This window comes from Seriola aureovittata, chromosome 1, assembly GCF_021018895.1.
Source record: "Seriola aureovittata isolate HTS-2021-v1 ecotype China chromosome 1, ASM2101889v1, whole genome shotgun sequence".
In the NCBI taxonomy this organism is placed as follows: domain Eukaryota; kingdom Metazoa; phylum Chordata; class Actinopteri; order Carangiformes; family Carangidae; genus Seriola; species Seriola aureovittata.
This window is the reverse complement of record NC_079364.1, coordinates 29,192,249-29,220,238: the sequence shown is the minus strand read 5'-3', so window position 1 is coordinate 29,220,238 and position 27,990 is coordinate 29,192,249. Positions and strand designations below refer to the sequence as shown.

Genomic DNA, 27,990 nt, shown 5'->3' with positions numbered 1-27,990 from the left:
CAGTGGGATCTTTAAGAGATAAGCCCTGAAGGCTCTGTCCCACACTGTGCTCCTTTTCTGTCATTTATAAACAAAAATCCTCTTCTTCCTTTGACTGACAGCCTATTACAAAGAACATGTCGGCCACCCAAAATGACCCCATGTTATAATAAACTGTAAGGGCGAGAAATGTTTATGATTTCAGATGGAAAGGAAGTGAAAAGTTGATCTGGTGTTATCTGCAGAGAAGGGTTCCTTCCTGGGCTTAAATAATCACAGTGTGGCTGAGCACTGCAGAGCGTCTAAGAAAAAAAAAAAAAAACTGTGCTGGGGTGTTCTGGGCTTAATCTGTTAATGAAGGGTGTAATTATGCAACATCATCAGGTAGAAAATGAACCAGTTTCTAATCCCACCCACCCATGATTCTTCATTGAAAGAATCAGTGGAACTGATTGGGGGGAATGCATTGTTGGTGAATGAGCCAATTGAATTTTCCACCCCTTTCCTCTCCCCAAGAGACTGTGCTCCAACTTTCATTCTCCAGAATCTTCCCCCCTCCCTTTAAATGTTATTGCATTTACAAATCCATTAAATATGTCCTAATTTTTATCTTTTAAATTGGTAATTGGAGATGCCAGCTCTACACAGTGGCTTCTACAACAGCAGCTAGTTGATATAATTGCAATGTACGCGTGACTTGAGCATAATACCAATTAGCTGTGTTACCTCCTTGAAGAGCAAACTGTGTCCAAATAAACACATCTTAATTATGCCCGCAGAGAATAGGAGTTGGAGAACACACAATCAGTGTGGATAATTAATTCAGTGTTTTATCATAAGTTTTTTTTTTTTTTTTTTTTTTTTTTACCCATCTTGCTTTACGCCAAGAATCATGCAACTAAAAGATTAATAAACTGTTCGTCCTCTCCACAGGACTTTGGGTCAGCCTTTGTAGTTCACTGTCCTGGCAGCCATTAGCCTCTACGGGCTTAAGAAAAGGGGACTAGTAAAAAAAGGAGAAGAAGAAAAAAAATGCCACTCTCACAGACCAAACAGACCACTTGGCTTCTATGATCCATCAAGCTTTAGGGACTCTAGACCCCTCTGTACCCATAAATCTGCTCAAACTTGACAAAGTTTCATTTTGTCTGGGTTAAATCTGCTATGCATTTTACTCTTCTTCTTTCTTGCCTTCTGTCACTGCATACCACCACCGATTGAGTGTGAAGAACCTTAAAATACTAGTATGTTCATCCTTTCTTTGGCTTTGAGCTCAGCCACAGCAGCCCAGCCCTGTGCTTAACCTCCGCTGAATTCCAACAGATGGCCCTGGGTGCCAATGCATGCTGGGAGGACACACTTATTCCGACCAGAGTCACTTCTAACCCTCTCTTTGCTGCAATGAAAAATACGTCTGCCTAAACAAAACTGGATTTGTTTAATATCTCATTGTGAGATCCATGTGATTGTACAATAACTAAAGTGAGCATAAGTGAGATAACAACCAGACATTCCTGAGCAGAAAAAAAGTCTGTGAGATGTCTGAGAATAGGCTTACATCACATCAGATACACAATTCACAGCGGGCCGAGGCTCAACCAGTGCAGTACAATACAGGTTCAAAGTGTCAGTCCCCAGAGTGTCAGCTGTGCTCTTGACACTGGGTTGTAAAGAGAAGTGGATCACAAAGAGAGTCAATGAGTCCCCAATGTCTTTGTGAAACAGCATTGTGAAAAACCTTGCATCAGAGATTGAGTATATATTTATTCTGTGATGCAAGTGCTTGCATTATTCTATTTCAAGCAACAATGCAAGGACAGTGCACTACAGACAAACAGAGGCTTCCCCTTTATTCATTTTTATGTCTTTCTACTATAATGTATCACTGGTTCCTGACATGAATCTGCTCTAGATAACACTAATAATTCATCGCTCTTGACTCTTGACTCAGAGTATTCAAGTGTTGAGCAATCCTGTGTCCTGGAAATAACATCTATATAGAACTAAACTCCAACAGCTTTATAATTTATAGGAAATGTAGTGACCGTATTATGTTTTGTATAAACATGATGACTGAGTGTTGTTAATATATATGTTTGGCAAGGGACAAATTAGTTGATATGAACATATCAGTTTAATGCTCTTAGATATCATAAATGTTTTCCACCCAAAATATCTGATCCGTCATTACAACACCCACTTGTAGTGACTACAGCATTATGAAACTTTTTGACGGTAATGATTGGAAAGATTGTGGTCTTTAACCCAAGTGCTTTTGTTGCTTAAACCTAACCGAAGATAGGACTGAATATCTGAACCCCAGTCTCTTTCCACCCAACATGTTGGAAGGTCATGTAATTCCGCTCTTCCTACTATCTCGACCTGCCAGTCAAAAACCTCGTCTGTTTAGCAGATCGCCTCAGGAGACACCCAGGCATCTACTACAACATTTAAGACGTGGGTCATCTGACCATGTGTCTGTAACTTCCACATACTGTAGCATAACTGTTATCTGCATTGTTGTCACGTGTTGTTATTTTCTTGTGTGTGAAAATTGCATCTCAAATACTTCTTAAAGGTTCTGTAAACGATGTCGCATTAGACCACCAGCATCTCAGACCAAAACAGAAGCTTTGTCAGTCACACACCTCGTTATCGCCTATGCCTTCTGTAGCCGGTCACTCATTATGTAACCATCAAGTTACTTACACATTGAGGAGAAGAAAATCCAGTCAAGACAGGGCCATACGGATGACACTGACGGAACCGGTTAACACTTTATGGATGTTTTGTCGGGCCACCAGCCGACAGGGATTTGAACCGATTACTCCACTATCTTAACATAGAAAATAGTTGTTTGCTGCTATGATATTGTTTAAAAATCTCATATACAGAACATTTAAACAGGAAAGCACAAAGGAGACTTTAGCTCAATATTTGCTTTCCGGTTTTCTAGTTAGCCAACTCAGCTTTACATAACACTGCCCAGCAGAAATCACTTATCCATATAGAACACCAAGACCTAAATGTGTAATTACCATAGCCACAATAAATGGCATTAATCTCAGATATGATGTTCAGGTATATTCAAATGCTGCTAAGGTGCATGAAGCAGCAATATGTCAGAGAGAGATTAGGTGAGGTCGTTTCATACATTCTGTCACCTCCCACTCACAATAATTACAGAACTGAAAGGAATTTCACAGTTCAACTATTTTAACTCCTTTTTTTTTAGAGATTGTGGAGATCAGTATTTAATCCTTAGTTGTGGAATAAATTATTTTTAATCGGTGTTGTAAACTCTCTGTCTGACACAACCTGTATGTTTGCCATTGGTCTGCGTTGACCTTTTCCTCCTCTGAGCAGCCTGGCTCTGCGGGGTTGGCCGTGAACACGGCATCATGGACAACTCAGCGGCCAGGCACTGAGACAGAGCCTTTATTGATATGGTAATGCTGTCGTTCATTAGCTGTCTTTAATTAGCGACTGTGCTGCTGTGGGCTTCTGGCTAACTGAAGCCACCAACACCAGACTACTTATGAACACACATCTTTCCCAAACAGCCTGGGACTCAGAGAGAGTGAGAACATGTCATCATGAAAATATATTAATGAAGAGCCAAGGTGGGCAAAAAATTTGGGGAAAAGAGGACAAATGATTGCTTGAAAACTAGAGGGAGTGAGGAGGGGGACGGGACAAAAGTGAATCATTTTGTGAGGGGATGGTAGCATGGACTAAAACATGATTTTCTCTTATTCAGTAATCAGAAAACCCAATCACAACCTTGGCTGGGTTTGATATGTTGCAGTGCACTATTATTTTGCCCTATTAAGCAGAGCCTATGATATTTGATTTCAGAAACCATCAGCCCTCAAACACATGCAATCAAAAGATTGATGAGCCCACATATAACCATACTGGGAAATCATCTCTGCAGTGATTGGCTGAAATGAAAACCTGCAGTCCGGTGGGTATCAAGGTTGGAAACCACACTCTCAAACACAGTTTTGTATTTTGCAGTGATTTATGACCTTTTCTAGCACTCTATTGAGTTATTGACGGCCTGTCTAGTCTGATCAAACACTGTTTGTAAATGTAAATGAGTGCAAAGTAATGATAAAATGTGCCAGGTGCTACAAACATGAGGACAGAAAGTTGGCCAAGCGTAAGCTGTAACTTTGTGCATTTGCTCTCATTTTGGCCTCAGTCAGCCTGAGGATGGTGGAGAAAATCAGGGAACAGTCCAGCGATGCTGCTGGGTTTTTGTTCACAACAAGTATAACAGATTAGTAAACGTGAGAGTCAACACAGACAATCTGACTTGCTGCGTATTGCAATATTTCTGAGTAGCTAGTTCAGTTGTAAGCCTCTGACACAAGGGCTTCACCACAATAACAAATTGTCAACCCGGAGTAAGAGTACACTGATGGTGATGAATGAAAATGATTTCATAATCCAAAAAGGGAAGTTGCTTGTCCTTTGGTTGCCCTGGGGGGCAAAATCGAGCGCTGGGTCACAGATCCACAACTCCGCCCTCCCTGGGTGTGTTGCTAATCATATACACTACATACTATAGCAGATGAAACATGACCAGCTTCATTACATTTAGCCAGGAGCTCATATACTAGCCAGTGAGCCGCTGTGACACGCTTGGCCCCGGTTTGTAATTAGCTGATAGTAATTTAATTAAAAATTAAGATTTGATGAGGTCCAGCCCCAGTGCATTTGACTGTTTTCCCCCCGGATCACCTGGTTTGAAATTGGATATTTTTACAAGTCAGATAAAAAACTTCAGTCTAAGCTATACCTTATCAATCACATGAATGCTGGTGCTAATGCTAGCATGATGATATTAGTGTTAATATCAGTGTTAATATTGGTGTGTTTGTGTAGGGAAACACCTGCTGTCCCTTTTAGAGCACCATCTCTTTTTTTTTTCATTCAAATTGGCCAATAAATGTAAGCTTATTCTCCAATGAAGGAAGTCCTCCCTTGTTTTTAATACTTCCCCATTTCATTTTGAAGGTTGTTTTTGTTTTACCTGTTTAAATCAGCTTTAATCTACTAGGTGCTGCGTCACTGGACTTGGACCGGTTGTTGGTCTGGCAGGCCTTAGTGACACATTATGTATACTTGAGGTTCATTCCCATCCAGAGCCTGTAGTGACTGTTTTTAAGGAATCTTGTAAGCCATTATTTTATGTGTAACTTTTTGTTGAACATAAGAAAGTATAGAGATAAGTAGCCAGGTGTAGTGTAAAATAACATAACACAGTTGGTTGGTTTTCCTCCTGACCTCGCCTTTTTTGAGTCACCAGCTGCCACTGATATATATTAGTATATCGATTTCCACCTACACTCTACCAGATTGTGTATTGTGCCATCCCACCCATAGATTTCAGCATCACTTACCTGTTTTGACCTCCTGCGTGTTTTTGGACTTTTGCCTGGTTCTCCTGCCTGTTGCCGACCATCGCCCGCTCCCTGACTTCACCTCCTGTTTATCCTTGCCTGCTTTCATCTGCTGAGCCTAAATAAAGGTGAGCTGTTCTGAACACTGAGTAATACATCCTTCCGATTCTGAGGCGTGACAGCTTAATACCACACCACACACACCTTTAGCAGCTGCTTTGTGTGAAAACAACATGAAAAGCAACTGGTGTAGCTGTTAACAACTCATCCAAACAAACTGGTTTTTATTCAAGAAGTCAATCAATAATTAGTTTTTGTCCATCGTGCCACGAACAACTCAACCTCTGGCATATTACAGCTGGTTACCTTGCTGAGGAGGTGGAGCTGCAGCTCTTCATCGAACAGCTCACTGAGGCTGCTACTTCTTGCTCCATTACACCCTTCAATATAAACACTGGTCTGCTGTCAAAAAGCACTTTTTAATGAACAGTCACTGTCAGCTCTAACATCTCAGACAAATATGTGTTTCCTGTGACAGCTTCACAATAAAAGCCAGACTAGGCCCGTTTTGGCTTGTCGGTCTGATCATCTGCATCCTCGTGTTTATTGACCGATTTTTATGCCTCTGCGCCGGCGACAGCCAGGTCGTCCGTCCGTCCCGTTCTCATGAACGCTATATCTCAGTAACGCCTTGACGGAACTTCTTCAAATTTGGAACAAACATTCAATAGAACTCAAGGACTTCGGGGGTCAAAGGTCAAAGGCATGGTGACCTCACAAAACAGTTGGCCTTGTGAATGCAATATCTCTGTGATGCCAAGGGAATTTTTTTCATATTTGGTAAAAACTTTCACTTGGACTCAAGAACAAACTGATTACATTTTGGTGGCTAAAGGTCAAAGGTTGAGGTCACAGTGACCTCACAAAACATGATTTTGGCCTCATGAATGCAATATATCGAGAACGCTTCAAGGGAATCCTTATGCACAAACATGCATTAGTTCGCAAGGATGAACTGATTAGACTTTGGTGGTCAAAGGTCAAAGTTAAACCTCACGGTGACCTCAGAAAACACTTTAGCCATTACGCAAGACTTCACACAGCAGTTATGACAAAATTTCACACAAATGGTTCATATTCTATACTCTGGATAAACAGGGATGTAACCTGAAACTAGTCTGTGTGGTGGAGGCAGGGAACCGTGAGGCGGTAATTATAGTTAGCAATGTCACTGTTCAATGTTATTATAACAGGTGGAGCTGTCAGTCAGAGTTCTAATAGAGTTGTCATAAGCCCTAGTTTATTATGAGATAAAATGTACCTGAAGAAGAAAAGCATCTTTCTCATGGAAGTTGAGCAAAGGCTGACAAAGTGCAGCCGAGACTGATGAAAGTGGAGCTGACAAGCTGACCCTCAGATGTCACCCCAAGGCCACCCTACATGGGACTCTTACTCTGAAAGATCCTTTTGAATTTCCAAAATCTTCAAATTTGAGTGTATCAATGAACACGCGACTCTTTGTTTTCTATTATAACTTGTGTTTATTTGTGTGTTTGTTGTCATCTCTCTCATCTCAGTGTCACTTTTTCACAGATGCACTTTCAGTTGTGTTTTTCCTTTGTCAATCACTCTGTTGTGGACATGCTGCGAGAGCATACAGCATGTCATTTACTGCGACAGGCTTTCTTTCCCCCGTCAAGCCTCTCTCTCTTCTCCGTCTTTCTTCCTCCACTCCCATCCCCGCTCCTCCTCAAGGCCACTCGGTATGCAGACAAGATGCTCTTGATGGTTTTTTTTTTTTGTGCTACGAGCTGAGGTATTTTGTGATTTGTGATTTGGCTTTCAGTGGCTTCAGACGAAGTAGCCACCGTTCGCCCTGAAGCCTGACAGCCATGTTAGGATATGATAAGAGCCACAAAACGCAGAGAAGATTGACATTTTTCCGTCTTCCTCTCAGACACCCAAACTCCAGACATCCTTTCATCTCCAGCAACCTTGCTTTGTTATTCTCTCCGCTGATTCTTCCCTTTCTTTCTCCCACGCCCACACTCTATTTTCAATAATATATACATTTAAACATGAGATCTGCCTGATTCATTGTGAGGCCTCACAGTAGGCCACCTATCAGTGTGATAATCAAAACATGTCACTCTGTGGCCTTGTTGCTCCATGATTGGAATTTAATTTCATCACCAAGCAAAACTATCACTCGTTCTTTTCTCCTTTTGTTGTTCTCTCCTCTGCTGCAATCCGTCTTTCTCCTTCTGTTATCAGTTTGTCCTCGTGCTGTGTCCAACACTTTTTTTTTTTTATAGAACGTCTTGAATTGATGTTTTAAAAGGCTGGTGGTGGTTGATATGCATCACAGTAGCTTGCACTAAAATTAACGTTTGGAAAGTGTTTAATGAGACAGACAGAAAGGAAGAGGGGGAGGGAAGAAGAAAGAGAGGGAGGGAAGACAGAAAAATAAAGAGAGAGAAAGCAAAAGTCTGGATGGCACTGGATAGAGGGAAGCAATCAATAAAAAATGTATGTCATTTCTAGAAGCCAGATTCATACCCAAATCTCTACATTATGCAATAGATGGGATATAACTGTATGATCTCACAATCATTTGCGGAGGGTGTCCCGATATGAAATTGTTGAAGGAACCCAAGCGGAAGGAGGATATAATCAATGAACTCTGCAAATGAAATACCACTAACTGGTGTTTAATGTGTTTGTGTGGAGTGTAAAGATTATGGACTGCCATTATTTGCATTTTGCATGCCCCCCGAGCAGCCAGATACCTTTTTTCATTAGGTTTTCACTCTGTAAAGCAGAAATGCTTCTGTGATACTCTGCTCTTGAACATACAACAGCAAATCTGTTCCTGGATAAGGTTGAATTTTTTTTTGTATCTCCTCCATCAAATCCACCACAGGTACATGCACCATCCAAGTGTCTGATGACTCCGTATTGTTAATACCATGGTGGTCTTCTCTATCTGGCATTACCTGCATGTTTGGCACTGAAAAAAGGACAAATTTTACATTCATATCCTCACCAGGAGTGTGACTGAAATCTGTACCATGTTCCGATAAACAGCTGGCACAGATGTGTACTGATACGTAGACTCTCCCTACACCTGCCAAACACGCTTCACACACAGTTGGTATTGAACACATGCCAGGAAATATGGCTACCTGTAAATCCAAAATTTTCTTTTCCTCAACCTGTTATTGATTTGTTCTGCCACTGACTGCTTCTGCTTTACAGTGCGATCACTCCTCACTTTGATATCCAGCTTCTCAAATCGCATTGAAAAGCAGATGCTTTCAGCTTTTTCAATTGCACACAGTGGGTGAGTTGCTGCTTTTGCTCTAAAAGAGCACTTATCCTTCTTTACAGTGGATGTTGGTGACAATCACCTTCTTGGCAGGTCTTATCTTTGAAACCACTGAACATTTCTTTAATGTCAAAGAGTTAGTTGTTTTTTTAAAGATGGCTGATATGACTTCTGTACTGGGACAACTTAGATTTTATCCTTGGACTTGTGTGATCTGGTTGAAAAAAGGATGAGTGGCCGACTCAGCAGTGAGGAGAGACGAGATAAGAGTATTATTATCAAATGTATTAATAAGCACATGGTAAATTATGGTAGAGAGCATGTAAAATAAGGTGTATTTGCAGATAATCCTATCGAAAGAGTAAAATGTACCAGCAGGAACATTTAAGAATCAGGGAAATGAAAATAATTTTTTTTAAAAAGTGAATGACATGGGGAAAAACAAGACATAAAACAGGCAACAGCAAAAATAAAATAAAACATAAGAAAGGAACAGCAGATGCACATGGACCAGGTGTCTTCTCACTGTTCCAGCCTATTGCCACACAGCTTCCACCTGAGCAGAGGTCTAATCAGCAGGTTCATTGAAAACGCCTAAAACAATGTCAATAGTAAAGGCACAATTTATAGAAAACGCATGAATAACAGCAATGAATGGCGATGATAAAATACAATATCATAATGTAAAAGAGGAAATAGAATAAAACCTATATCAAGTATAAAATATTAACCAGCCAAAGGCCTCACATGTACATCTCGAAGTTTGTCTTAAGAATCAATGGAGTCATTGGAGGTGGAACATTTGACTGAAACCTCTGGAGCTGCCACCACAAAGGAGCAATCTGCCCTTACCCATGAGCCTTGATTGTGGAATGGTTAAAAACTATTGTTCTGAGGATCTGAGAGGCCTAGAGTTGGAGGAAGGGCAGAGAAGTTCTGAAATGAACCAACAGAAGAGCCTTGAATGCAATCATGTTTTTGACAGTTGGAAAGTGCAGAGATGCTAGTACCGATGCAATGCTGCCTCTTTTTCCGGGGTTTTTTCTGGAGTTTTGCTACACCAGTCTGCACCAGCTGCAGGCGAGACAAAGACAAGTACTGGCCAATACACAGGTGCAGTGAGTACAGTGAATTGCAATAACCCAGCTGTGAGGAAATGAATGTGGTGGTCACGTGTTGCCATCCAGCTCCTCACATCCTGGAGGCGGTTGTGGAAGGATGTGATAGAGTTGGAGGACTTTACAGACAAAATATTTAATCAGTTCATAAAAATGCTACAGAATAAACTACTCAGCAGTATATAGTTGTTAAAAGCTCCAGTACATTTTGTAAATAATAATTTTGTACTTTTACTGATGTAACATTTTGAATGCATACACATAATTTGTTATCTCTACTTTTACTTAGTTTTAGACATCTGACTACATATTCCATTATTGGTTACGAGCTATTGAATCTGTCAGTCATCTTGAGTGTAGTTCAGTCATTAGTAATTCTGGTAATGAGACTTTGATAATTAAATAGTGTGATAACTCTTGTACCCTTAGTTTATGGTGTTGATATGTAATTTTAAATTGTGAGTAATTTCAGTTGCATTGGAAAATATTTCCACCTAACAGAAGTGTATTTACTGCACATATGGTGTAATGGATCACAGGTGTTCCTTTAACTGCATCATAATACACCGACAGATGTTTATCACATTGCACAATAAACAAAACTTGAAATTCTCATTCTTACATCTGCCAGTTTTGATGCTTTTGTTTTAAAGGCAAGATGGCCAACCCAGAGGTTACACTTTGTCAAGATCTACAGATTAAATTTGTAGGCTTGACAGATATCGCAACTGTTTATTATACTCAAAACAAAAAAAATCACAACAGCAATTATTCAATCTTTCATTGTGAGGTAAGCAACAGACATAAAGCGTTCATGTTACAACTAGAAAAGTGTGAAAGTGGGTTGGCATGTTTGTGAGTGGCTAATGGGGCACCTTGCCAGATTGCTTTACATTGTGTTGCATCAAAAGATGACCCAGGTTCAACTTGTTTGCCGGACAACCCTGCGCCTTAGGCTTTATTCGTATAATATTTTCAGAAAAGGCTTATCAATATTTCATTTTTCTAATTAATTATAGTAATAATTATTTTTAATTTGTAGCACAGCAGCAGCTAAAATTCTTATAATCAACAATCTGGAAAATGATTGCCGCTCTAATAATTGTGAAACTGTCCATTAATTTATACCAGTTCAAAATCAAATTAAATGTTTAATATATGGAATAGTTTTTTTTCTTTTTGCTCATGGACATGGGACACATTCATCCCGCTGCATGACATTTTACACAGCAGATGCTATTACTGCTCACTAGAAGGAAGTGGGAAAAGTTCAGGGTGTTTACAGTATAAACACATTTCACACACTGTGACTTTCAAAGTAAAACAAAACAGAAGAAAATTATGTGAATAAATGGACAAATAGAAAATAAATATGCGAGCAGAATTTTTAAGAAAATGTAGCCATAAACATAAATTTTTTTCAGCCTGGATTTAAAAGTAGCATCAGTCAGAAAGTGTCAGATGTAAGTTTGTTACGACCGTATGTAACTCAACACCCAATCACCATGTTTTATCTCAGAAGTCACAAGCCAGCGTCTGATGGCCGAGGGGGTTCACGTTGTAAAAGCAACTATGGGATGTATTTTGTGCCTTAAACCAGCGGGTAAATGAGCAGCACTATTTTAAAATCAGTTCAGTGACACAGTGAAAGCGCAACTGGAGGGCTGTGTTCAGCTTTCATTGTCTTTGTTAGAACTCTAGCAGAAGTTTTCTTCAGTGTCGTCAGCCTAACAGCCTTTTTGGGAAGACCTTAGAGGGAATCTAACTTTCTGGAAATAAAGGCATCTATGTTTTTTAAGGACACAAATCTTTATATTTCTTACCATATTACTAAATTCATAAAGGATAGAGGTGGTGTTATTTAATCTTATTATAGCACGTTAGCTAACTCTGTCAGGTTATCATAAAACAAATTTTTTCCCACTAAAAAAGCATATTATGGTACAAATGCTGAGAATATTTAGCATTAAAGTGATGGTTCAGGTTATATGACGTGGAGCTGTGTGAGGTAGTGATACATAGTGGGTGTATTACCTGCAGTAGATTTCAGCTCGGTGTGCTCTCAGTTTGCAGAAACAGACAAAAGCATTGGCACATAGGTTGAGTGACGTACTGATGCGGACAGGGTCAGCAGAAAAACCATGCTTAAGCCATTTAAAAAAAAAATGCTCACAAGATAAAGCCAATGTCAATTGAGATGAGGTACACCTAATATTGAAAAGTTTTACCACCTTATCTTGCCGTTGAACAGCCCTTTCCTTTGGAACTACATTTCCTCAACTGTTGAACTGTGGTTTCCTATGCACAAGCACACCATCAGCACACACTGTATGATGCCACAGATCAGCTGTTTGAGTCATAAGAGGGGGTCAGCCCTATGTTCCCACATTTCTTAGAACTTTTTTTTCACTGAAATTATTGAAAATTAGGGTTAGGGCTGTGGGTATATAGGGTTAGGGTTAGGGGTTAGGGCTTTGGGAACATAGGGTTAGGGTTAGGGGATAGGGCTGTGGGAATATAGGGTTAGGATAAGGGTTAGGGCTGTGGGAATATAGGGTTGTGGAAACATAGACACGCTCCCCATAAGAGCTAAGCATAGGTGTGCTTGTGCTATCAGTTTCAGTATACACTTTGTTTTGAATATTTTCACCCTTTATTTTGCCCTTTCCTTTGGCACTACATTTTCTCAATCATTGAACTACAATATGTAAGTGCATTAGTGCACCTTCAGTAAGCTCTGCCTGACTCAAACAGTTGATCTGCAATAAAGTTTCTGCCGTTGGTGCGCTTGTTTGTAGTAATACCATAGTTCAACTGTGGCCAAAACACAGTATTTGAGGCTGGCTCTGTCCACAGCGGCACGTTCTTCTGTAGCAGCGCTTCTGGCTGCTTCTCTAAACTGAGAGCGCAACGAACTGAATCTACAACAGGTAACACACTGACTATGTATAAGTACCTCACTCAACCCCACATCAAATAACCTGAACTATCCCTTTAAAGTGTACGACACACGTTCCTCACATTATGTCCGGGGAAAGGAGTGACTTGTTGTGTTATACAGCTCAAAAGCACTCACCCTGCTGGAGCCCTTAAGTAACCATGTTTAATTCTGCTGGTGCTGAGTGTCATTACCAGCAAACACAATTTGGTGGTGATTTTTGCACATTCAGCCAGTTCTTTATTTCTTGTACTTGTACGAACAAAAGTGTTGAAGGTTTTAAGGTTGAAAGAGGGATTTGAACCTTAGGGAAATTCATATGGCACTTTAATTTATTTGGAATCATTACTGCATGAAATACAAGAGTAAGGAGAAAAATGAACGTATCTTTTTAAATGACTGACAATGCAGAAAAATAATGAAATGTGCTGTGGATAATTCCACATTGTTTAAAAGCAGATTCTGTCACCTATCCCCTGTGTGTGTGTGTCACTTTTGTTTTATTGAACCACAACAGGAAGTGGGGCTTTTCAATGTAATACAGCAGCCAGCTATTAGTGGTGCTAACACTGAACCACACCATTTAAAAATTTAATTAGTCCCAACATGAGAAGCAGAGAGCAGCAGATACACACCCCCACTCACTTCTCTATGATTACAGCTGCGCACACACACACACACACACACACACACACACACACACACACACACAAAGAGACAGTGCATCAGGCTTATGGTCTCAGGCTGCTGCAAGTTTGAATGAAGCATGCCTCCCTTAGATTAATTGTGGCCCACTTATTTTTAATTAAAAATTTCGTTGTGTGGTTCCACGCTGGTAACGTGGGAGTAAGTTTTAAGTAAAGTAAGTCTGTCCTTGTTCTGTCAGCGTGTTTTAATCAAGACAGCCTTACAAGATTTGGTTCAGTTAGCCAATAGACTATTCACTGATTCTCAGGAGATGAAGGCCTGCAGGAGCAGCTTTTGTTGGTTTTTTTTGTAGGAAACTGAACGTCTCTCCAGGAAGCAGCGGCGTGCGGTGACTTTTACCGAGAAGGAAGCAGGGCCGAAATAACAAACTACGTTTACTTGCTTCTGCTGCCTCTTGACGCTCAGGAAGAAAAGAAGAAAAGCAATTTTCTCACGTGCAAGTTTAGCCTCCATGCACGTCTGCACATACGTGTAATGTTGCAATATCATAACTGATCGCAGAATGGTGGAAGCTGAGTCAAAGGCAGCTTGACAAGCAGACAGCTATAGCTAGTCACCATTCAAGGATCCCAGCATTATCTTTAATGCACATGTACAGACATCTAAAAATTGCTGCTCCTCTCTCTGATTGACAGGCCCCAGCCTTTGTCAACGGGACACAGTCATGCCGATGAAAATGACAGAAATGATAGTTGCGATGGCTCGTAGTCAAGCTAGCTTCAAGAAACAATAGCCTGTTGCAGCCACAAGATGGCAGCAAATTACATCATGGATGCAAACAGACAGTATCAGATCTTTTTCTGGGAGATCAGAGATATTACTTCCACTTCAGTATCATTTTATTTTCAGCTTTAACAGGTCAAGCACCACTCCTTGTCCTGATGGCACAGCAGTGCTAGAAACAGATGCAGAATGAACTAATTTTCTTCAACTTCATTCTTGAGAAGAAGGATGCCATTGGTTCTTTAACTCCCTTTTGTTTGGAGGAGTCCATTCATTTCTGAGCAGAAACTCAGGTAACCTGAGGACATTAGACAGATTGGCTGAGGACAGTGGATCCTGGCTGTCTGTCTGAGTGCTTCCTGGTGACATATCTGCATGACGATGGCCCGTCTGTATATTAGCAGGTATCATCACCAGCTTCTCATGCCTCAGACTGGCAGCTGCAAGGGCAACTGAAAGGTCTTGGGCTCCCCCTACCAGCACACGACAGAACACATCTAATTTCCCATCACTTGCCTCATTTCCACCTTCATGAGTTATCTACAACTCTTTATCATGGTCTATGACATGGAAAATAGACAATGCGACTCAAAGTGGAGACCACACACTCAGCATTCACTCTGGGAAACTGTAATGTCCACTCAGCTGTGAACGTTTAGTTCTTTAGTCATCAGCCTCATCATTTTCTGTGAATCAGGTTACTTCCACAGTATAACGGAACACAACTTTTTCCAGTTGTTTTTAAAGTGTTTTTCTTATTCTTTTATTTTTTTTTAAATCAAAAATTTAAATTTTATTCATTGTTTCTTGCTGATTGCTCCTGTATTAAAACGTAGTTTTCCCGCAAATAAATTAATATGATTCAAGTATTTTCCCAAAGAAGAAAATAGACAGAGTTATTATCGTTAAAAGCAATAAAAGGAACAGACAGCTTTGGGAATACATTATTATTTCGTTTAGTGGTGGTGGTCGTCACTGACTCAGAGCCATCTCTTCTTCATCAGTTTTATCATATAGAACCTTCACAGTATCACACTGTTATCACTGCTCAAGTCACTGACCCACATCCATTTGCCTCAGTGAACAGCGTAGTTCAGGACCTTGACCTTGTTTCTTTGTTGACTAATAAGACCCACTGACCCACAGACCCACCCACGCAGACAGCAGCGCACAGTTTAAGTACAACTTTTATTAATACTGGAATCATCACAGTGCGTTTTGTTACATTAGCAGTGACTAAAGTTAACAAAAAAAAGGGTAAATTTTACATAAAGGAAGACAGAAAAGAAAAACCTTATCATCAGCGACAGAGGCGAAACGACCTTAGAAATGAATTCACAATAAATTAAAGAAGAAAGAGCAGAAGAGGGGACAGGAAAAAGAGAGAAAGACAAGACCACAGTGCCTGCAGGGCTACTCGGGGGGAGGGAGGGGGGGAGGGGCAGAAGATCAGTTTGTACAGAAAGATAAAGCAGATGTTGACTCTGTTACAATGTTAGCCTTTGAACAAAATAGCCCCATAGAAATTATATCGACGCCTCAGTGGTGAGTTGTGGAGAGATTTCATTGTGGAGTTGAGATGTTGGCTGTAGAGTAAGAAGAAGAAGAAGAAGAAGAGAAAGAGAGCGAGCGAGCGAGAGACACTACCGCAAACTGGAGTATTGACAGTAAGACATTCAGTTTAGTTACAGTGGCAGTGGCACCGGGAGGCCACCTCTGGCCACTCTGCTCTGCATGGCTGTATGACAGGAAGTTGCGATGCATTTCATCATGATCCCTTGGAGAAACTCAGCGGACCCTCGTTTAGCTTCAGAGAATCTACCTTAGTCATGTTTGCTTCAGATGTGTGTGTGTGTGTGTGTGTGTGTGTGTTTGTGGCTTTTCTTCAGTATAAGACAGCAGGAAGGATTGACAGATTGTGTGTGGGAGAAGGGAGGGAGAAACAGTATGGGTCTTAACCATGTCCTTGTGCAACACACACACACACACACACACACACACACACACACATACTTACAGTCATAAACACACATATTAAACGTAACCTGGGAAAATGGCTAAAGGAGTGGATTTTACATTTTTTCTTATGTCAATTATTTCAAATGGGTGACATTTTTTATTCATTTAATTTCGTACATACAGTGAATTCCCAGTGTATATATATATATATATATATATGTGTGAAGGGAACTGAAGCTGTGAGGAGAATCGTTCCACAATACAAATAAGGCTGTCGTCCACAAAATTTCCACATAGATTTCTGATGGTGTGTTCACGCTGTGAGCAAATGCTCACAGTGGAAGTCTGCCAGTTTCCTATAAATCTGAGTAACCACGGAAACTCATCTGAATGTGCGAACAGTCAACAAGATTACTGGGTGAGTTGGCCGTGGCTGAATGTTTTATAGTCATCGACCATCGTCAGGCAGCCCGAGCTCCTGTTTTACCCTGCTTTTAATTCCATTATGTCACAACACCAAAATGACAAGTGGCTGATTGCTGTGATTCAAATCTTCCTTGATCTTCACAACATTGATGTTAAAGTCTCGACAGAATCAGCTGATCACTGAGACAGTAAACTGAGTTTTTACAGGCTTAACAAGAATGTTATACAAGATATGGATCTGGAAAGATGAAAGCTTCATCATAGACTCCATAGAAACCTTATTAAAAACTCTTACTTTTATAGTGTGCACCAGATCTCATTTTTGGTTGCACAAAGCACCTTCAGTTAAGATTTTCCTTACAGTCTGACTTACGGTATCCTTGAAATAAAAACAGTTGCACAAAATTTTTTATTTTAAATAAAAAATGTTAAATTACGTATTCAAGGTTTTTTCCTTATCTTACTCTTATACTTAATGAATCATTTAAAGTCACAAAAGACCTTAGCAATAAAGCTACCTCAAGTTACCTCTGAATCTATCTTAACTGCAATATGACCAGGTTTATGGCAATAAATGAAGAAAATTAACCTTTAAGAGTTTCTGTACAACACCCATGAGTAATTCTAAGGAGAAATTAAACCTTAAGTGTCATACTTTTGTGCAACTGGACCCACTTAGTTCACAAAGCCATGATATTGATTTATTAATTCCAGAGCAATGCCAAAATTTAGTGCTGAGAGCGCATCCCCAAGGCAGGCAACAGAATCAAAAACTGTTTACCAGACGATTTTTTTGTGATGGCAGTGTGGGTAAAATGGCCCAGTGCATGTTGAATTACTGCTCGCTCTTGCATCTTGTAGGTTCCTTTGATAGAAGCTCACCAAGCAACCATCAAAGTAATATCAGACATCTGTGAGTTTAAGCCAAAAAAGATGTCTTAAAAAGCTTGATCAAAATTAATTAAAGTGTAATCTAGCACTCTGAGATGGAGCGTCAGTTGTTCAGACACTTCCTTTGAAAACAGCTCATCTTACTGGTAAAGACGGGAGAGGTTTGCCCTAGCTAACGCTTCCAACCCTTGAACAGCACACCCTGGACCCATAATGGTACCTCCCGTTAGCCATTACCACACACGCCCACATGTGAAGTGTTGCACACGTGCATACCAACATACAATACAGAGACACACATGGGAAGAGGGGAGGGGAGGGAAGAGTGTTAAGGGGAGAGGGATAGAGAGAGAGGAACAGAGCTGAGCTCATATTCACTGTAGACTGTGGTGAAAATAAAGACTTCATCACAATTATTTTTCATTAGCGTTGATGAGCTGTGAGGCACAGAGAGACAGAGTGCAACCATTGAGACTCTCATCGTGACAAGCAGTTTTCTAACTTGTCAGCTAGGCGGCATCCCTGGGTGTGGCAATCAGTGGATGAAGGTTGAGGGGCGTTGTGAGAAAAGAAAGAGCAAAATACTAAAGAGTAAAAAGAAGAGAGGGACACGCAGGTGTAAAAAAAAAAGTCCTTTCTCCATACTCCTTGGTCAGAGACATGAGTGTTGAAATTCAAATTCCATACTTGGTTAATTGTCAGTTTTCACACACCTCCAGGCTTTTCAGACAATGTTACTGTTGAGTGTTTATGTCTCAATCCTACTATGGTCTGACCATCTCATAAAACTAACCATTAAATTTTCATTAAAGGAGTAGCTCGACATTTTGGAAAATTTGGTTTTTCAGCCAGATTTATTTGTTTACTTTCTTCCTAAAATCTTGTAACTGTGGGGAAGCCACACAACAGCAGCAGGAAGCCCAGGACATTGGTGTGCCCAGCCAAGAAATAGTCCAGAACATTACCCTCCATGAAAAGAGAACACTGCAGTTTCTAAACAAACAAGATATAGAGGGTTAATTAGAGACACTGGTGGATTCTTTAAAGGTCCCATATTGTATGAAGTGAGATTTCCATGTCTTTTATATAATGATATATTATAAAGCAGGTCTAGGTTCAATATTAATACTGTGAAAGTATCAAAACGCTCAGTCCACAGAAAAATGCACACAGCCTGTATTCAGAAACTGAGCCTTAAAACCAGCCGTCAAGACTTCTGTAACATTGTGATGTCACAACAAAGCAGTCACTGCTCTCAGCCATCCTCCAGAGCGAAGCCTGAGAGAGGAGATGTAAAACTACATTGAGATGGTTTTCTTCTTATGGATATCAACACTTCAAATAAAAGACAGGAAAAGTGTAAAATATGGGACCTTTAACTTTGGGTTTCCCTGTGCTTTCAGTTTTTATGCTAAGCCAAGCTCACCATCTGCTGGCTGGAGCTTCAGGTGGTATCAACATTTTCATCTCAGTCTCAGCAAGAGACAGAGAATGGTTCCCAAAATGTCAAACAATTCCTTTAACATTGAACAAGCTGACATAAATTATATGTACATACTCAGTACTCAACAGCAATATAGTCTGAGGGACAAGTTGTATGTGTAGAAAGAAAGCATTTTCTGAAGTCATTATTTCAGATTCTAATGAAGTATGCATACTGTTAGATGAAAGAAATGTACCATGTTCCATGTTTGTATTTATCTAGATGTTGTCTAGCTCACACACTGGCTAATAGCTAAAGAAATCATAGCATATTTTCAACATTTTAACTCAATTAAATTATGAAATTAATGTCAAAAGGTTACCTTTTGCAGTGCTTGTTCCATTTAGACATGCTGTAGTTCGGACTATGTAGTTCAGTTGAAGGGATTGTTTTTTGTGTCTATCCTATAGTGTGTGTGTTTGTGTGTACGCACGCATGCCTGCACGCATGTATTTATGTCTGTGTGTGTGTTCCTACAGAATGTCACTGTAGTTCCCACTCTGCCCACATGCCGGTAGGCCTACTTCTACCCACTTATACATACACTCATAAAAATGGGCATATTGACACATCTGTAGCAGAATAGTTATTTCAGCTTGTTCAGACAGTTAGTTCAGTACACAGTTAATTCAGCATGTTAAAAAAAAAAGACATTATTGTTTAGTTAGATAACCTTTGTGCTGTTAATTGGGCAGTTTAAAGGAAAATAGCACTGTTGTATGTTACTCTCTCACCTCACACTCATCCTACATCCAGTCATCCTGTTGCATGACAGGAGCATGTGCAGTTAGATCTGACTGTCTTGACCTCTCAGTCAATGTGAAGACCCTACATTGTCCTGAGTTATTATCCATCATCTGGAATTAAGCAGCGCGTCTGTTCTGCAGGGCATTTTAAACCCTTTATTCAAGCAATAACTTACTGTAGATCACTGGCAGTGAGTTCAGTTGGTTCAGTTTGCACTGGAATTCATAAACACACAGCACATAAACATTCAGACTAGTGGAGTCGGCTCTAGCAGTGTCCTTGGATGCAGTAAACGGTTTCAAAACTCCAAATCATACCATTAGAGCCATGCAATATGGAATCCCTCACAGATGGGGGAACACAAGTATCCTAGAGTGGACAAAACAGTGGTATTTTCCTTTAACACACCCACACTGGAACATCATTGTGAATGTACGTACATGCACACTAACCCCTGTATTGCTTTCCTGCTGTTTAGACGGGAAACTTCATTCAGTTGTACAAGAACAAAATTCAGACATTGCAACATTTCAAGCAAGTCACACATGTACAGTTTGATATCACCCTTCAGCTTGTAGTACATTCAGCATACATACGTATATTCATGTACAGTGTGACCTCGACAGGCGGTCTTATACTAAAACACTGAACATTTTCTCACCCGACCATTTTTTCTTTTGGGGGGATGAAGTCCAAGCCCGCTGTTCTTCCCTTCCACCCCCTCACCCAGTCAGATTCACCTGGTACAACACACAGCATCCGCATGTGACAACACACATACAGTAGTTCCCCCCAGACAAAAAATAATAACAAAATAAAATAAAAACATCCCCTTGCTGAAGCACTGTTTAAAAAAAAAAAAAAAAAGTGCTCACAGAGGGTGACAATGTTTTCAAAATGCTAACATTCTCCTCTCTGTCTCTTTAAATTAAATCCTCCTAATTTTTCTTCTTAAACAGCCATAAACATATATGTCTAAAACAGTGCTCTATTCAGCAAGAAATAAATAAGTCCACGAAAAGAGCATGAAAGAGCGCTGATGTCACCAGCTGTGTCCAGGCCACTGCTAGAAGCGCGCACAGACATGTTGATGAAGAGTTCACTAGCCTACAGTTCAACAGCCAAACAAAGACACACTCACTCTCGACCCACACATCCTGCATCCATATGTCACACAGTAGTAGTTTGTGTTACAACTGGAGTTTTTTTCTTCTTTTTTTTTTGACGTTAATTAAAAGTAAGACTAAATATTCAAATGGTACTAGAGAATGAAATAAAAAATAAAACTGAATAGTCCATGTAATATTTTCTAACAAACCTTTATACCAAATCTGTGCGTCTGATTCTCGATTACAGGTACAGCACATACAGTACACACTGTATGAACAGGCAGTGAAATGCTCATTCCACACATCTTTTCCTCTCTCTGTCAGCTTCAAACGTCTAATTTAAACCACTCTGCTTCTTTGTCATCAATGAATGCATCAAGCAGGCTTCAACTTTTCTTAATAATCCATAAGTAATCCTTTCATACTGCCATGTCCCGAGCCAAACTGGGTTATTTGCACTGAACTTATCAGAACCGTACAGTGGTAGCCTGGTGAATTTTTTCGAACTTGGTAACTGGAACTACGTTCATTAAATGCTGGTATAAATGTGCTTACGTTTCAGGTGACACCAGTCTTTAGCAAACCAGTAATGAAAAATGTAATCAACCTCTTCAACAATTACATAACAGCTGTACGGTAGTTAGCTACGTTACATTTGACTTCACTTCCAGCACTCAGCCCAGTTTCATCAAAGGTGCCTTTGAACAGCTTCAAAGCCTCCACAGCCATAAATCACATCTTCTGTATTCAGCGTATGTGAAACTACAAAACAAGACCATCAACGGCTAACGTTAGCTTAGCCCCGCTGGCAGCACTACAGAGAAGTCCCTTCCCCATTTGATGGCTTCGGCTAAAGGCGAAGATACTAGTTGCAAACTGGCAGCTAAGAAAACACAACAAATGAATACTGTAAGACAACTGTGGAGCTACCGGAAGACACATTTACTTCTCCTCTTCTGGCAAAAGCTAACCACCTCCCCACACTTCCTGCCCCTGCATCAGGCTAATGCATCCAGCTGCAGTCTGTCCTCTTACCCACAGGGAGGACATTGATAGCAAGCCTCCATCAAACTCTCGCTGAGACAGCAAACAGTTTAACACCCTAATTGTTTATTAGTAATTGTAATGTAATTTCAGAATTTCAAATTGTAATGTTAGCTACTGATCACACTTTTGCTAAGTAATTTGGTGTTATACAACACTATTAGCAACTAACTGTATGCATTCTCTTCATGTGTTTCATAATCTTTTGCCTCCCTTTGCAACATTAGGCTAGTGTAACTATAGTCCTCTGCAATTTGTTTTTTGATTAGCCTAATATCCTTTTAAATGTAACACAAGATTGCTGTAGGCTATTTCATTTTGTGCAGGGAGGAGGTTTTAACTAGAGTGACTTGTTCAGCGATGTTCAAGGCTTATCTTTACTTTCTAACAATGCAAATCTGTGGTGCTGATATGTATTTGCACATGAGCATGAGTGAAGTGTACTTTCTAACATAGGGCATTTTGTACATTGGAAATACAGTCCCACTGTGTTCAATTTCAAAAACTCCAGAGAACATTCACGCCACTCAAATAGCCCATATATCCAATGAACATAATCTACATGAGAAAGTCAGATAGTTGATGTGTGTTTGAGTCTCAATGAACAATTACAAATAAACATATTGTGTGACTTTTTGTATGTCTGTAAATTCTAGCCATGTTCATGGTTTTGGATTTATTTGTCCAGGTTTTGAGATTTCTGCCTCCACCTCAGTACAACGCAGGTGAACTGAATTTCATTTGTTGTGCTCACAGTATTAAAAAATGTCATTTATAAAATTCAACAGAAATTTGTCTTTCTGAGATGGTGTCCTTGTAGCTCTAAGTAATTCATAGCATGTGCTGTCAACATTTTTTGAGATAAAACTTCCACAGTAGAGGTATGGACATCATTGTCTCTGGGCAGACAAGTAGCTGTCGATTTAAAAAAAAAATGTGATTTTGCAGTGCTGTTAGCACCACAAACAAAATGCCTCCATTATTATAGGATGGAGGCGGACATGTCAGAGATAAATATCTCAACTTGGATAAATAACATATGCAAGGTTAATGAGAATATGTTTCTTTGTCATTTGGGTGAACCAAGCCTTTAAAGCCTATTTCCAAAATCAGTCTGACCTACTGTATATGTGCAGTGTATTATTTGCATTGTATGTTCAGTCCTTCAGATACCAGTGCAGCCACATCATAAAAACCTTCAGCTCTATTCACAGTCCACAGCAGGTGATGGCTTGTAGTACCCTGAAGGGCCCTGATGTCAAATCCATTTTTAGATAAATATTTTTGCTCTACTTTCTTATCCCATCTCTCATTTGACCAATCACTCCAATTCCACAAGTCTTTATCACTTCCTCTTTCTCCTTCCCAGTCTTCCTCTTCATCTTCTGCAAATCAAATAATATCCTCAGGACAGTGTCTTATTGGCAACCTTCTCTCTCACTTTCACTCTTCCTATCAGACAGTATGACTAGAGCAACACCTAGTGGCTATTGTACATACTCTACCACCTCTCAAAGGGCTTACAGTTTTCCTTTTTTTTTTTTTTTCAACATTTTTGTAATCAGTTTCCTCCCCCAGACAGAGACAGGGACAGAGAGAGGGAGAGAGAGAGAGAGAGAGAGAGAGAGAGAGAGAGACGCCAAAATTGGCTAGGCATGAATTCACAGTCGATGTAATTTAGCATTCCTGATGATTGCCTGAATGTGACAAAGGAGAATCCACAATACTCCCATCGATCCTCATTTTTCGAAACAAGAAAATAAAACACATTTATTGCTCCATTTCTGATTTAACATTTTCTCTCTGGTTCTAGAAAATATATATGAATATATCTATACGCCTGGATTACTTATCGTAACTTCTCGTACAGTGGCAACAAGGTAAATGACGTCACGATATAAACAAGAAAATACGCACACAACACACAGGAGAAAAGCCCTGCCCTGATTGGGCAACCAGCTGTCCTGCAGCAGAGCTCTACCAACCCCCCCTCGCACGCGCACACGCTTGCACGCACACGCACACACACACACACACACACACACACACACACACACAATCAACCACATCTGCACACACGCTCAAATTTCACATTTGCATACATGCATACATGCATACAAATGAATGCACACACACATTACACAGAGAGAGAGAGAGAGAGAGAGAGAGAGAGAGGGGAAGGGAGGCATTAGCACGGTTCAATGCCAACAGTATTTTTTTTAAAGACTCTTTTATTAGGATGAGCCAGAGGAGTCCTCTGGCTTGTTAGCTCCCCGTGCTAATACCAAAAGTTTCAGTTCAGTGGGCTAATAAGTACAGTGTGCTGTTGCTGAGACAGGTTCAAATCCAGCTGGTCACATGGCACTCTGACCCCCCCACCCCCCACCCACCCCCCACCCCCCCGCGCCTCCGCCGGTCCCTCCTTCAGTCGTCTGTCTTTCATCTGGGATTAGATGGTCGGGTTAGTTGGAGAAGAAGATGAGGGGGGAAGTGTAAGTTGGCAAACAGAACAGAACCCAGTCTTTCGCTCTTTCTTTGCCTCTTTTTCAATCCTATCTGTTTTTTCCTGCAAGTCTTTCCGTCCCTGGGTGAGGGTGTAGAGAAGACAAACATGCGTCCAACACACACTAGTTATAGTGGCCTGCTAGGAGCCTGTCAATATTCAGTATTTAACTTTTAATCGTCAGCATGGATTAACATTATTAATGTTATTATTATCATAATATTATATATCATTTACTCTAATGGTGTCTTTAAATTTATTTTTTGTGTATGTTTTTGTTTTCATTCATCTTCTTTTATATTATAGCTTTCCCTACATGGTTAAGTTTTTGTGTATGTACTAGGTGGTTGGGTTGCACCACACCAACACCTGACTCCCTATTGGCTGACAAGTATCATCTTCTTCCTGCTTCTCCTCCAATCACAAGATGCGTGGCGCAGAGCGGTCATTGGAGACGGTCTTGCGAAGGCGGACTCCTCTCCTGATAGTGGTCAGCATATCGCCGGACCCCTCTGCTTCCTCTGTCCCTGTCTGAGAGTCGGTGGGGCCAGTTGGAGGCGGGGCCGGGTCATCGGGGAGGGCGGGGAAAGGAAACTGGCCCTCTCCAAGGGCATGTGCGCTGGCTACCAACTCGCCGATCTTCTCCACTAGGCTGTGCCGATTGGCCGCGATCATCTGATCCTCCTCTGATCCGGCCCCTGAACCTGTTCCTAGTGCAAGGCCCCCGTGCTGCTGGGCGTAGACCTCTAATGCCGCCCCTGATCCCCAGGCGGTGTTAGGCAGGCTGAGGCGCTTGGGTGACGCCTTGACATAATCAAGCGCACCCTGTGCGTCCTCGACTCCAGTGAAGAACACGCACTCCTCACTGCCTACACGCACAGGCACGCCACCTGAATGTCCTCCACCTGCGTACCCACCACCACCCGCCCCAGGTGAGTGTGAGTCTCCGGGAACAGTGGGTGTCTTCACAGGCACGATGGGTGGTCGGATGGGGATCGGACCCGCATTGGACAGTGTGCGCCTCACACCTGGTTTGGTAGATGGGGTTCGCCGGATGGTGGCAGTGCCTGGAGTCCCTGCTCCGCCTCCACCAGCTCCACCAGGTTGTCCTGGTATCCCATGGGCACCGGGACCGAGAACACCACTGGGCAGACCAGCTGTACTGGCTGGCCTCTTGGTCTGGATCATGCGCCGGTAGTTCTGGGCGATGTTGGAGTGGCGAGGAATCGTGGAGGACTTGTCAAACTCTGTCTGTCCGTCTGGACCTTCAGCATCACCGTTCACTGAGTAGCAGTCATAATCTGAACCTAATGAAGGTAGAGAAGGAGATGATCATGAATTTTTTAAGTGACGAAGAGAATTCCCATCATAAAAGAAAAACAGAGTAACAAAGGGATAGCCAGATTATTTGGGAAGGGTAGCACTTTTATACAGGAAGACATTTAATATTATTCAGTTTCATTTATAATATTGTAATTCCCTGGCTGCTATCAAAGAGAGTGTCAAATTACTCCTGCCATCTGATGTACCTGCTGCGTGGATAATTCACTTTGTTTGATTTTAATACTACACTCTAAAGTTGCGGGTCCTAGTGAAAATGATGGATTCTGCAGAGCTTGTAAATATTGATATATTTTAAAAATTCATAATCCCATCCCATCACAGGTTGGCTTTTCGGAAATTTTATAAAAAAAAATAAATAAAAGAAAGATGATGAATGTGGCCAGAGGAAATGTAATAAATATGGCCTGAAGAAGATTAAAAGCTGCTGTAGAGCGGAGCAGACTACTCACCTTGTGAGGGGATTGTGTCCTCGGAGCAGGATGGGGTCGTGGTCTCGGTGCTGTATCCACTGGAGTACTGCAGAGAGTCTCTACTACTCTTCTGCTGCTCCATACTCAGTCCTCTGGTGAGCACCATGGCAAGGTCACTGGCTGCTGGTGAAACCTCCTCTCCATGCTGAGGACGTACAGAGAGGCCACGTTGCAGGGATGTTTAATCAGTCATTTGTTCAGTGACTAAATCTGAATGAATTTATACATTTACATTGTCTTGATTACAAGTGGGATTTGTTCCAGTAACTCCCATTAAGAGCATCACACACTGATGAGTTAATCAGCAGCAGGGTGTTTCAACATGTTGTAGAAACTTCATTCATTTTTCTGATACATGAATATGATCTATTTAGTGATCATTTTATTATAATTTGTATTTTTGTTGCATTGATGTGAGAATGTGTTGGGCAATAATGGAAACCAGAAGAAACATAAGTAAACAAGTAAAATGTTGTACATCACTCCAAAACTAAATTCTGGCCTCCATCACAGAATTACTTTTCTCCATAGTGGTTGGTTCACTTGCTGCTATTATAGTCTCCTTTTCAAATGAAAAAAAAGTGGTAAAAAACTAAATCCTCTCAAGCCTAAAACCTCTGTGTGCGGGTTGTTCATTAAGGCTAATCTCTCTTTTTTTCCCTGAAAAATGTCCACTGAGTGTAGCAGATACCAGAAGCGCTCTGGTTTGTATTTATTTATTGACATAGTATTATTCGGCCGATCAAAATGATAAGATTTTAAGATTATCAAACTTATTGTGCAGTAATTGGATGATATATTACTGTTGTAGCTGATAAACTGATGTAATTGCTTGGCTTATTATAGGCTGAACTTTATATATTTATGCACACACTCTCACAGTATTGCAAATTTACATAACTGTATTTCTCTTAAACCTCCAACCTGCTTGTAAGCATCAAAAAGTATTACCTTTGCAGCAATAGTAGCCGGGGTCATCCTGGATCTCTGCCCGTCATCGGGGTGTGATGGCCCGGCGTACCCCTGGGAGCCCGGCGATGCCTCGTTCTCCCTCAGCCTGTCGAGAGGTTCCTTTCTCCTCTGGACTGCTGCTGCAGCCACCGGCTGCTCATACTGACCTGCTTTGGACCAATCCTGAAGAGGTGAGTGGAATTAATAAACAGGAAGTAGCAGGTAGGGTTAACATGAGAGACTTGTCCATTATCCAGCAGTTTGAAGTCCTTCATCTGAGTGCAGAGAGAGGGAGCCTTTGTAGGTGGATTGTGTCTGGGTGTTCAGAGGAGTGTGTGTGTGTGTGTGTGTGTGTGGGCGGGTGTATGTCGGTAGGGGGCTTTTGGAGCGTTTGAATGTGTTTACGTTGATGAGTTCGATTGGTTTTGATTCTCCAGTCGATTGCAAAACCAGCGAGTGAGACAGGGGGAGGCCAAAACAATATGCATGCACACACAGCAGATGGGTATGAATACTTTAAGGAAGCAAAGCAATGTGGTTATGAATGAGTTAATCGGGTGATGGAAATGTAAAGGAAAATAAACCATATACGCTTTAACTGAAAGATATTGAACAGAAACAGAAGAAAAAGGTGCAACTGAGGAAATGGAAGAGAATGGAGAACAAACCTTCCAGATAGGAACCTTTGATGTGGGAGAGGAGGAGCTGGATCCGGGGGGGCGGATATAGGGTGGGGACGCAGGAACAGGAAGAATGACAGAGAGAGGCCTGGTGGAGCCAGAGTGAGAGAGAGCGGGGCGGAAGGTAGCGAAGGACGAGCCAAACTGCGGGACGAGAGACATAGTCATGTCATCAGAG

The 27,990-nt window shown here is 41.0% G+C and overlaps 1 protein-coding gene across 3 annotated transcripts in view; it reads right to left on the bottom strand.

Moving 5' to 3' along the window:
- Window positions 1-15,374: 15,374 nt before the first annotated feature.
- mtss1lb (MTSS I-BAR domain containing 2b) overlaps window positions 15,375-27,990 on the bottom strand; it is a 75,408-nt gene continuing 62,792 nt past the window's right edge. For 2 of the 3 annotated variants that reach the window (XM_056376015.1, XM_056376828.1), the window contains exons 12-15: window positions 27,801-27,956; window positions 27,133-27,315; window positions 26,161-26,326; window positions 15,375-25,674 (exon numbers count right to left, since the gene is read on the bottom strand). In XM_056376015.1, the coding sequence (XP_056231990.1) occupies window positions 24,788-25,674; window positions 26,161-26,326; window positions 27,133-27,315; window positions 27,801-27,956 (1,392 nt within the window). In that variant the 3' untranslated portion in view covers window positions 15,375-24,787. The remainder of the gene's footprint in view (window positions 25,675-26,160; window positions 26,327-27,132; window positions 27,316-27,800; window positions 27,957-27,990) is intronic. The other variant, XM_056377584.1, reaches the window with a different exon arrangement.